At 52.1% G+C, this 11629-nt stretch overlaps 2 protein-coding genes across 2 annotated transcripts; one reads left to right on the forward strand and one right to left on the reverse strand.

The window, feature by feature from the left end:
• Window positions 1-308: 308 nt before the first annotated feature.
• Window positions 309-3824, forward strand: HOO65_090261 (putative gtpase-activating protein gyp2 protein; the record flags this gene model as incomplete). The annotated part of the gene is made up of 1 exon (XM_071001666.1): window positions 309-3824. The coding sequence occupies one exon, from the start codon at window positions 309-311 to the stop codon at window positions 3822-3824; it is 3516 nt and encodes a 1171-aa protein (XP_070856147.1).
• A 450-nt stretch (window positions 3825-4274) lies between these two features.
• Window positions 4275-9818, reverse strand: HOO65_090262 (Rho1 guanine nucleotide exchange factor 3; the record flags this gene model as incomplete). The annotated part of the gene is made up of 1 exon (XM_071001667.1): window positions 4275-9818. The coding sequence occupies one exon, from the start codon at window positions 9816-9818 to the stop codon at window positions 4275-4277; it is 5544 nt and encodes a 1847-aa protein (XP_070856148.1).
• Window positions 9819-11629: the final 1811 nt, after the last annotated feature.

An 11629-nucleotide genomic window follows, 5' to 3' on the forward strand; every position in this document is an offset into this window, starting at 1 on the left:
CTTTCCATAAGCCGCAAGTTTCATCGCGAACCTGTCTCCACCCTCCAACTCCAATCCAAACCTTGACCTAACCTCGACATCCACCTGCACCAATACCGCTTCCTCGTCTTCTTTGATTACCAGATACCAACCGTAGCGACAAGGGCCCTCATATATCTCTATAACCTCTGTCTTTCCCGCAAATACTGACCTACCCCACACATCATATGGACACTCCCCTCTGCTTTTCTCCCCGTTAGCCTTCCTGGTGATAGCTGCTGCAGTTAACGCTCCTCCCTCCTCGCCTTGTTCTTTCGGCTCTTCTCACAATGATCAACTTCTCAAACTTTGTTCAAAAAGCTCAGCAGCTCATCGACCCCTCCGCCGGCCTAAACCTTGGCCTCAACCGCTCTAATAATTCCGACCCTGACGTCAATCCCGACAAAGCCACTCTTTTCCAAGCCCAGTTCCGCCTCCCCGCCTCCCAGTCTCCCAACTACGAGATAAATGCCGAGCTTATCATTCCGCCCTCTAATGCCACCCAAGGCGACAAGGACCATGACCGCGGCTACCGCTATGCCGGCAAACTTCACCTGAGCCAGGGCTTCATTGCCTTTTCCACAACCCCCTCTAGCTTCGTCCAGTCCTCTACCCTGGCTACATCCCAGCTCTTTACTGGGCAGACCCACGGCGGCGGCCCTGGTGGCAACGGGTTTACCTTTCCTCTCTGTGCGATCCGCCGTGTGGAGCGACTCAACAGTCACCAGTTTCAGTTTGCTTTGGCTATCACTACATGGAATGGCTTCATGCTTGAGACCTCTAAGGCAGCCCCGGGACCCGATGACCGCGAACAGCGCTTCACAATCTATCTTGCCGGCACAAGGACCGCCTGTGAGCGCTTTTGCGACGGGCTTAAGCGCGGCCTGCGGGCTGGCGTTGTTAATGTGGCTAAGATGAAACGAGTAGCTGCCGAGTGCTATTCTGAGTATCTCCTGTTGCCCGCTGACAAAAAGCCATCTTCGCCTCCAGATGCTGGCCTTGGATTGATGTTTAGGTACCCTGGCGATGCTAAAAAGCTGCGGGACCGCGCCAAGATGCGCCTATGGACTGAATACCTACGTGATAATGGTCGAAATATTACACTGATTCGCCAGCCCACGTTTCACAAACTGATCCGAGTTGGCCTGCCTAACCGTTTGCGCGGAGAAATATGGGAGCTCACCTCGGGCTCTCTTTATCTCCGCCTCGAGAACCCTAGTCTGTACATTGACACACTGGAAAAACACGCGGGCAAAGAGTCGCTTGCCATCGACGAAATTGAAAAGGACCTTAATCGCAGTCTGCCGGAATACCCTGGCTTCCAGAGCCCAGAGGGCATTGGCCGTTTGCGCCGCGTGCTGACAGCCTACAGCTGGGTCAATGCTGATGTGGGCTACTGCCAGGCCATGAACATTGTCGTCGCGGCCCTGCTCATCTACATGTCCGAGACTCAGGCCTTTTTCCTGTTGTCGACATTGTGCGACCGTCTTGTCCCCGGATACTATTCGACAACCATGTATGGCACACTTTTGGACCAGAAGGTCTTTGAGTCTCTTGTCGAGCGTACCATGCCCATTCTCTGGGAGCACCTCGTTAAAAGCGATGTACAGCTCAGCGTGGTGTCGCTGCCATGGTTCTTGTCTCTTTACATAAATTCTATGCCACTCGTCTTTGCCTTTCGCGTTCTCGACGTCTTCTTTGTCGAGGGCCCCAAGGTCTTATTCCAGGTTGGCTTGGCTATTCTCCGCATCAATGGCGAGGAGCTCCTGGATGCTGCAGACGATGGGGCTTTCATTTCTGTTCTTAAATCTTACTTTACGCGTCTGGACGAGTCAGCTCACCCGAAGTCTGATAATCCCAAGCTCCGCGCGGTTACCCGTTTCCAGGAGCTCATGGTTGTTGCCTTCAAGGAGTTTTCCGAGATTACGCACCGCAGCATCACCGAACTGCGACTGAAGAACAAGGATGCAGTGCTCAACAACATTGAGAATTTTGCCAAGCGTACAGCCTTGCGTAATCTGGGGCCTGATAGCAAGCTCATGGCACCAGAGGAGCTGGGTGCCTTGTACGATCGATTCTACACTATTTTGTATGAACGGCAGCAGCGTGACCACATTCTGTTAGAGGAACAGCGCCGGCGAGGAGGCTTCAATGCCGGCCGTCCTGGGGGCAAGGGTCGCGCTTCTGATTCCTTCTCCATCTCATCTAATGATCACAGCATTGCCAAGGGCCGTGTGGGCCTGGGTCCTAGCACTAGTGAAATGGACTATGATGGTTTCCGCGAGTTTCTCGCTAATATGACTAAGTGGGCTATTGTGGATAACCCGTCAACCCCGCGTCGAGAAACCTACTCTGACCGAGAAAAGGGCATGTTCGGAGCCACTCGCAAGTCTGATGCATCAGTGTACCTTGGCCCATGGGGAGCGGGCCCTGAGCCTGCTGACCATGAATTTATGCAACGCTTGTTTGCTCGCTGGGACTCGGACTCGAAAGGCTTTTTGACACTCCAGGATGTTGTGCTTGGCCTTGCCCGGCTTAAAGGAAAGCGCGATATCATGGGCACCATTACCTACTTTTTTGAGCTGTATGACGACGACTCGGATGGCCGTGTTGATCGCGAGGGTATTCTTCGCATGTCCGAGGCTCTGCTCTTCCTTTCCCGTCGTGGTCTGGACGGAACACTCAGCCCTGCGGCCCAAAACAACTCGCCTCCTCCCGAGTCTATGGCAGCCCCTGCTGGAAGTGTACCTGGCATTGTGATACCGGGGCAATCAAATAATGAAAAATTCCTTGGCAGTGTTAGTGCGTTTATCCGCCGGTGCTTTGAGTACGCCGATCCTGACCATCCCCAGAATGTGGCAGCTCGTGAGGCTGAGTTGGCGAGGCAAAAGGAACAAAGGGGACAGGGGGGATCGACTACGGCATCTTCAGGCGATACAAATGATTTGATAGACCCAGATGCATTTGCCATCGGCGACGACTCGGAGGATGAATTTTCTGAGCGCGAATCGCCTGTCGCTGCCGACAAGATGCCTGAGATTGACCTTCTCACTATGGATGACTCGCCGCCTGGTAGCCCACGTCCAGCTAAGGCTGGGTTATCTTCGCCGTCTAAGCCCAAACGTAAGACAGACCGTTCTGCCTCGTCCCAAGCTGCCAATGCTGCTTTGGACCCGTCAAATCCGTTGCATATTACCCTACCTACTTTCCGCATGGTTGTCCTTGCGGACGAGATGCTTGAGCAGTTCTTCGAGTCTTCGCTGCCTGCCTCTTTCCACATTATTGATGGCTTGTCACCCGCTGTCACCTCTGCCTCCTCCTCCACCCTGACTACCTTCTCTAGCCTTGGTGTTACCTTTACCGGCGCTGCACGTGCTGCTGCATCTGCGGCTACTGGCTCATCTGCTGCGGCCGCAGTTGGGCCCAACATCAACCTCAACCAGGCCGGTCGTGGCCTGCGCGGCGTGTTGGACAACATTGTCACCAATGGAATGCAGGTTGCCAGCGAGGTGCAGCGTCGCATTGAGGAAGCCCAGAAGGAAATGGAGCGGGCTGCTGCGGCCGGGACACATGCTAGCGGGCCATCCGCGGCAACGGCCGGGCTAGCTGGGAGACCAGCTGCTGTCGGCGCTGCAACTGCACATGACGAGGACGATGAAGATGATGATGACGATGCCCAGGGCCGCGATTTGTTGGACGGCGCTGATGCACAAGCAGGAGGGGGTGCGGGCGGCGTGGAAAGCGAGCAACTAGTGGATTTTGGAGAGGAGGTCGGGCAAAGCAAAGTGCTTGAGTTTACAAGCTGAGGGGCGAAGGAGAAAGGAGAACAGGTGGGGTGAGAAATAGGAATAGAGGGGATGAGAAATGTGTTTTTTTTTTATGTATATAGTGTATAGCAAGGGACCGTTTTTTCTTTGGCCTGTTTGCGCACAGTAGATGTTTGTCTGCTTGTCGGTTACTTTTTTTGGTTTTTCTGTTGTTTTCGTGTATTTCTTTCTAGCAGCTGGGTCGTCATTGCATCGTGACATGAATATAAAGACATTACCAACATCTAGCTATTCGGTATGTTTGTTACATGGTTGTTGCATTACGCAGAGGCCTTTGGAGGGTTTGCTGAGTTTGATTGCATGATGTCGGGAGGAGAAATGCGATGACATGACGTATGAATGGGTGTATATTATTATACAGATACTAGTGCCAACATGGATGGCATGCCATAAAAAGACAGACAACTAACTACGCCCCCCTCACTTCTCTCACTTCTCTGTGTGTCCGTTATTCAGCACCATTTCTAGCACGATCTGCATCCCTGTAAACTCTGGGTGTGTCATGGAGATCTTAACCGTGGTTCTACTATCCACCAGCCCTGTCGCCACCGAGCCATTGGCACCGCCAGCCGCTGCTGCCGCTGCCGCGGCCGCCACGCTACCTGTCGGGCCGCGAGCGCCATAGTCAAGACACCGCACATCCTTGCCAGCAATAATTTGGCGCAGACGACCATTCTCGGCATTGCGCACCTCGACGTAGTCCTCATTGAAGAGAAGCAGATACTGGCCACACAGCGTGGCGCCGCGCGCCTTCTTCTGCCGCCCCGAATACTCCATAATCAGCGTGCGCGACACGTCACCATGCTTATCGACGTACACGGCACAATCTTCGTAGGCTAGTAGGAATTCCTGGTCGTTCAGCCGGAACATGCCTAGTGGCTTCTGGTCCCGCACGCGATTTGCAATGTTGATTATGGCTGGTTGTCTCAGGTCGGGAATTGACAGGGGCTGTTTCTTGTCGAGTGTCAGCAGCTCAAAGCCCTTGGCAGTGGCTACCGCAATGTACGAGTGGAACAGATTGAGACTGTAACATTCAACAGGTAGATAGAACTCATCGTAGTCACGGAAGCTCTCCGTTGTGCCCGTGCTCTTCCAGCCGCCAAATAGCTTGGACTTCTTTTCTGTGCTTTTGTGATACACAGGCTCAAGTACCTTGAAAAAGGTGTTGTGCACGCCCTCCTTGCGCTTGTAAAACACCAACATGCGATCCTTCATGCGTGCTGCTGCAAAGAACGACACGTCTTTGGCTAGTCTTTGTGGCGCATTGCGCGGATTGCCATGTGTCGGGTTAGAGCCTAGACTCGTGCCCATCGACACGACAAAATCAAGGCGATATGAGACTAGTGACCGGTCGGTGATGATTAGGCAAACAGAAAAGTCCTCTAGCACAGCTATTTGTGTCACCTTGGTGACGGCAATTGCCTTGGTCCAACCACGCGGGTTCATAGTTTCGGATATGTAAACGCCAATGTCAGTGCCAATGGCAATCAGTGACTTGCCAAAGGCGGAAAAGCCCGTGGAACAGTTGACCTGAGCTCTGCACACAGCCGCCGGGCCACGGCCAGGCCCATATACAGCCTCCAGATCTCGGATAGCTGTGTCTAGCGGGGTCTCCTTAATGGGCACACCAGGGACCTTGCTCTGAGATACGGACGATTCGTAGGCAAAACCACTATCCGCAAGCACTCGTAAGCGGAAGGGTTCGGCGTTTTGTGAGCGCAGCGCCTTGGCGTGGCGCGTCTTGGCCTCGGTGATCTTGTTACACCACTCGCTACGGGCCTGAGCCGAAGATGCATATAAAGTAAAGACCTCATGGCCCAAATGCTTGATCTTGAAAGGATATAGGATCTTGCCATCGTCGCCTGCCTGCTCTATCCCGCCAGCCGGTGTGTTGGTACGGGACAGCTGGCTGTTGGCTGCTGGAGTTGGACGACCTAAAGGAGCAGTGATGCCTTTCTGCTTTGAGATGGGGTCATCATTGGAACTTTCAAGAACAAGCAGGGGCATTGGGATGGGCTCCTTTGATACATCATATTTCTTTTCACCGCGCTGATCCTTATAGGACTTGGACAGAATCAGGTAGTGATCAAACAACAGTGCATGTGTGTTTACCCAGCTCATGTTTTTAGAGCCAGTCCGTTGCAGATCGCCTTGCATGAGAAGCTCGCGGCCAAGATGGTCCAGGTTTAGAGTCGAATGAATGTTGGGTCGCAGTACAATCATATTGGCGAGCTCACTGATAGTAACCTCCTTTTGAACCTCGTCCACCTTGACATCGCACTCTAGCGTGACCCTGTGAATTTCCTCAATGGCCTTGTTAAGATTAACCTTTTCCTCGCCCTCCTCAGAGTGCTTGACTAGCGTCTGTAACAACAACGTGTAGCGCTGAAGCCGTGTAATTGGCGCCTTGAGGAAGGTTGGCCACTCGAGCCGCTCTGAGCGCTTGTGGTTGCTCACTTCTTTGAGGAACTGGCGGAAGAGCAGATTGCGCGACTGCTCTCGGCGCATTAATAGCTCGGCCTTGGGATACGCCGCGGCATATGCTAGATATGCGTCACGCGCTTTGCGGATCCATTCTCGGAAGAGATCGCTAATACCCGACACCCACGGGCCCTGCTCTTGCTGTCGGTACTTGAGCTGCGCTAGCAGATTGTCCTTGTTGGCCCTGAGGACGGGGTCAACCTTGCCAAACACTTGTTGTAGGAATTTGTCTAGCTTCTGTGGAAGGATAATAGCTGGGCGAGCGTTGTATAGTTCGTCCCGATACAAGACACGTAACACCTCTAGCTGATTCATGTAGCCTTCCTCGCCAGTAATCACTTCATGAAGAATGCGCTGGCGTTTGGCCTCTTCTTTGCTCTTGGTCCCAAGAATTTCAGGCGTGATCTTGTAGTGCGCGTCCCAGTCCAGCGATTTGGCAAAGTCTTCAGAGAGAATGCTGTCTAGGTTGGCCTTCTTCAGCGTGCGTGCGCAATGGTGCGAGTAGCAGCGACCATTCATCTGCGTTTCATGGAGTTTTGGGGCATAGCAACCGGATCCCGTTAGCTGCCACAGCACACCCGATATGCTTCCGCTTCCAAACTTGACCCATTCCTCTTCAGGCATCAAGAATTCGGCCTGGAACATGAGGCTGACTACATATGCACCTAGTGTCTCAGCATCGGCAATATTCATGGTATGGACCTTGGCAGTAAATAGCACCACAAGACCCTCCTCTACTGTCTTTTTCTTAAGATCTGGCTCGCCATCTGCCATATCTTGAATCCACGAAGCCAAGGAGCTGAGAGCCCATGGCTCTTTGCAGCGGCGGATGTCCGATGAGCTGAGTTTGGAGGGCACAAACCGTCGTTTGCGGCCCTGTGGTAGAGCAATGTCAAAGCTTGTGAGATTGTTTGGGTTGCCCTGATAATGAGGGTAATTCTGGGCTTCTGTAGCGGCAGCAGGCAGCATAGACGTGCGCGCTCCCCGGCGTAGTTCGCTGGCATCTGTACGTGAGCGTAACGGTGTGGTGACTGTAGGGGTATGACTATGAACGTTCATTGAGCTGGACCGCTCCACAAGACCTGAGGCTTGCGCATCTGTGCTATAGTTTGACGTGTGTTCTATAGCCGGGTTGGGTTGGGACGGGTCGTAGGCATCGCTGTAGGCGTCGTTGTAGCCATCATGATAATTATCATTGTGATAGCCTTGGTCATCTGCAGGAACTGGTGGCAAGGAAGGAAGAGGCCGGTTGATAGGCCCAGGATGGTAAAACATATCAGGGTACTCATCGCTGCCCGAGGCAATGGAACTATGGTCTTCTTCAACATCGGCCTCATCATAGTTGGCTACTGGCACCTTGGGAGTGGGTGTATGCAAGCCACCGGTGTTTCCGTAATCCATATCGGCGTCTTCAAAACCAGGTTTATTTTCACTGTCACCATACTTGAAGCTGTGGTGATGGTGGTTTTGCGGCCTCTGCGCTTCATTAGGATTGGACTGAGAGGGATAACTATCATAGCCATATCCATTGTTGTTGTTGCTGTTGTCATAGGATTTATGAATTTGAACAGCTTCGTTGAAAGTGCCGTCTGCCCCGTAGGTCTGTAGGTGTCCTGAGTAATAAGCTGCGTCCGGGTCTTGGGTACCATCGTAATTTCCTTGTTCGAGCGGCTGCATCTGCGCTGGCTCGGATTCTGATGAGGTTCCCACTGAATTGGCAGTAGATTGTGTCAAAGTAGCTCCTGAGTGAAGCGATGTTGACGAATTAGCAAATGAAGAGGTTTGTGGAGACAAGAAAGACGGAGCTGCAGATCCGGGGCTTCCAATGCTATGGACACTGCTAAAGCGGCGAGACTTTTCCGCCATCTCAGCCTCCTTCATCATAGCCAGGCCCATATTGGCATATTCGTCATCTTCTTCATCATTGCCACCACTGTCACTTTGCTCCTTGAACTCGCCGTAGTCATAGTTGTTAGGCTCCACGGTACCGGAATTAATAGCGGAATTATCACCAATAATTTCGCTTTGTCGATAGCCACCAAGAGGCGCTGGCGCGGCTGAGGGAGCAGCTGAAGGCGAGTCTTTCCAGCGGAGATTGTCCATTTCATCGGGCGAAACATGGTTGTTCTTAGAAACTGAGGGCGTATGGTGAAGTTGAAGGGTCATAGCCTGTATATCCTCCATCAAGGTATCTTGTGTTACGTATTCACGGGCATACTCTTCAGCATCATAATTATCTGCATTTCCATCATTATTCCAGTTGTTGTATTCATCTTCAACTGGTCGCGAAGGTAGCGGGGCGTTTGTAGGATGGCGGGATAGCCCACTGGGAGAGTAAGAGGGCATGTATGACTGTTGGGAGGCGTGTGAGTTGGAGCGGGCTATGCGACTAGCAGCGAGACCATCATAGTAAGCAGCATCTGACTCTTCAGCGGCAAAAACAGGGCCAACCGGGATGGCATCGTGTGCGGTTATAGGGTAAGGCGGTATTTGTACAGGCATTTCTAATGGTGGAGACACTGAAGAAGCGCTTGGGGGCAAGGCCCCGGGTTGCGAATAGTGACCGTGGGCCAAGGATTTGAAAGAAGAAGGGTTGTATGAAGCAGCAGGGTTAGCACCAGGAACAGGAGCGCCAATCACGGGGATAGCACTGTTGGATGAGATTGAGTTGAAGCTGTGGCTATGGCTATGGCTATGTGAGCCAGCGACAGGTGTTGGAGGCAGGTCATAAGTCTGAGATGAATTATATGAGGTAGTGCTTTGGCTAGACTGGGCAGTGGCGGGAGAGATAAAGGAGGAAGTGGTAGAAACAGCCGAAGAAGGCCCCGAGTATTGTGACCGGGAATGGGAAAGTGAGCGCGACCCTGCGCTGCCATTTCCGCTGTAGTTGCTGTAGCCGTGGTAGGTTGGGCCTCGTTGTATGGGAGTGCTGGTGTTGGCATAGGCGGCGGGATTATAGGCTTGAGGCGCAAAATTGTGTGGTGGCTGCTGCTGCTGCTGTTGTTGCTGTTGTGATTGTTGTTGGGACATGCCGGCAGAGGTAGAGCTGTAAGTGGGCGAATTTCCGTAGCGAGATGTTGTGGGAGAGGAGTGGTAGGGTTGAGAGACGGTATTTGAGCGGAAGGTCTGCGGGTTGTAAACGGCAACGGATGAGCCTGGAGAATATGAGGACCCGTGGTTAATGGAGCCTCGAGCGGAGGTGGCAGCCATGCTAGCAGCAGGTAAAAAGAGCTCGTCCGGACCTTGTTGCTGGCGAAATGAATGCTGTGACTGTGCCTGGGCTTGCTGGTATTGGTGGTGCTGGTGCTGGTGTTGGTGCTGATGCTGGTTCGGGTAGTGTGAAACGCTAACAGCATCATCTCCATTGTTAAAACTGAGCTGGCGGGAGACCCCAGTTGCTCCAGACGAGTTTGTAGTGTCATTTTCTCCGACAGGATACTGCACAGGAGGCACATGGCCATAGTGGCCTTGAGCATCAGAGCAGAACGACATGGCGACAGACGACTAAAAGCAGTGACAGAGAGCAGTCGTGGGCGAAAGGGCCAGGCGCTTAGAAGGATTATCCAGCGGTGGGGAGATGGGAGGACAAAAGTTTAGTGAGGAGAGTAAAGAAGCCAAGACGGAAGCGGGGGAATAGAGATGACAGGCAGACAAGAGGCAGGCGGCTTTTAGCGATATGCGATCAAGTCAGAGTAAACAGCAGAGGGTGCCCTAGTACTGAGCAGACATGTTAGAAAGGGGCGGAGTCACAGACAAGCGAGAAAGAGAGTAGATAGTAGTATTGGAAGAATGCCACTGATTGGCTAGAGGGCAACGATAAATGGCGATGGTTGATGGTTGTAAGGCTAGGGTTTACGGTACCTTTAGAGACGAGATGAAAATAAAACAGCTGCAAGACGCGAATACGCCAAGACAAAGATACGAAGAAGACTCAAATTTTCGTCTTTTGTTTTTGCTGGGCGATGAAGAGCTTTAACTTAATAGACGGCAAAAGGGGTCGAAAAGCCGGTGGGGAAAGGCAAAGGCGAAGGCAAAGGCGAAGGCAAAGAGAGGCAAGTCAGGGCAAGGACCAAACTCCCCGCTTACTGTTCTGTGCCTCTTTGGCTCTTGTGCCTCAGGCTGTGGCAGGCAGGGCAGGCCAATAGAATCCTAAGCGACGCCCGTCGTGATACGTCTAGCCAAGGTCAGTTGACGTGAGTGTGCAGTGACGAACAATGGAAGAATAATTAAAATTAAGACTAAAACGCCCGTTGTTGTTAATGGCGATGTCTTGTTCTCTCTTCTGCTTCTGCTTCTTGAACCAAGGGCCAGGAGAACAACAAAGCCAACGGGCGGGCGCTGAAGCCAAAACCTAAAAAGGCTTAAAAGCTTGACGCTGGTGTTTGAGGCTACGGCAGCAGGATTCGCAGGTCCTTTGTAGCTTGCCAAGCCAGCAAAAATCAAGTATGATGCAATATGCGCGGTACTGGAAGGAGAGGCTGAGACTAGAACTCTAGAAAAGGCTCTAGAGTATAGATTTCGTGATAGACAACACAAGGCTACATTCCAAAGAGGGGTAGTCGGAAAAATTTGACGTCTTGAAACTGGAATTTTCGCTGAACAACCGACCAAAGCCTTGTGATGTGGTTTTCCAATCTAACCCTGGTCAGCCCTCTTTAACCCTAGAAGAGGCATATGACATGGTGTCTGTCTAGGTAGGTCATGCTCAGATGTTTACAATGCATTCTACCTCAGTCAGTGCGAGGCGCAAAAGCGGGACAATTTGTACAGCTAAGGCTGTTGCTGTTGTTGTCGCCGCTTGCTAGTTTCTCTCTCCTCCCTACAGTACACATATCTCCATATTCACTACCGAGCCTTGTCGATCTTTTCGTCGCTCAAACAATTGCTGCATTGGACCAGCCATTGGCTTCCAAGGGTGCTCATCAACTTGACTTTGATAATGTAATGATGCAAGGTGCAACGATAGGAGCTAGTGCGATTAGTCAAGCGTGTAAACGGAGAAGACGGCGTTTGGAGAGTTTGGAGAGTTTGGAGAGTGTTGCTTACGTAAGTTTGAAGTAGAAAGCTGGAAGCTGTACTATAAGCTACGAGCTGAGAGCTACCGGTGATGGTAGGTAGCCGGGCTGCGAGCCTTGCATATATTGTGTGTTCACAGCATAGCAGGGACCCTCCAGAAGTGACCCCATACAAACAGTTTACTAGCGTTGCAGTCGGGTTGTTGCAAAACAGATGACGGAAGGGAGCCGTGATTGAAGCTTAGACGCCTGACGAACCTTTTTGTTTTGTCTGGCTTGGCTAGCTGT

This window comes from Ceratocystis lukuohia, assembly GCF_044167205.1.
Source record: "Ceratocystis lukuohia strain C4212 chromosome Unknown Supercontig9_pilon, whole genome shotgun sequence".
NCBI lineage: Eukaryota > Fungi > Ascomycota > Sordariomycetes > Microascales > Ceratocystidaceae > Ceratocystis > Ceratocystis lukuohia.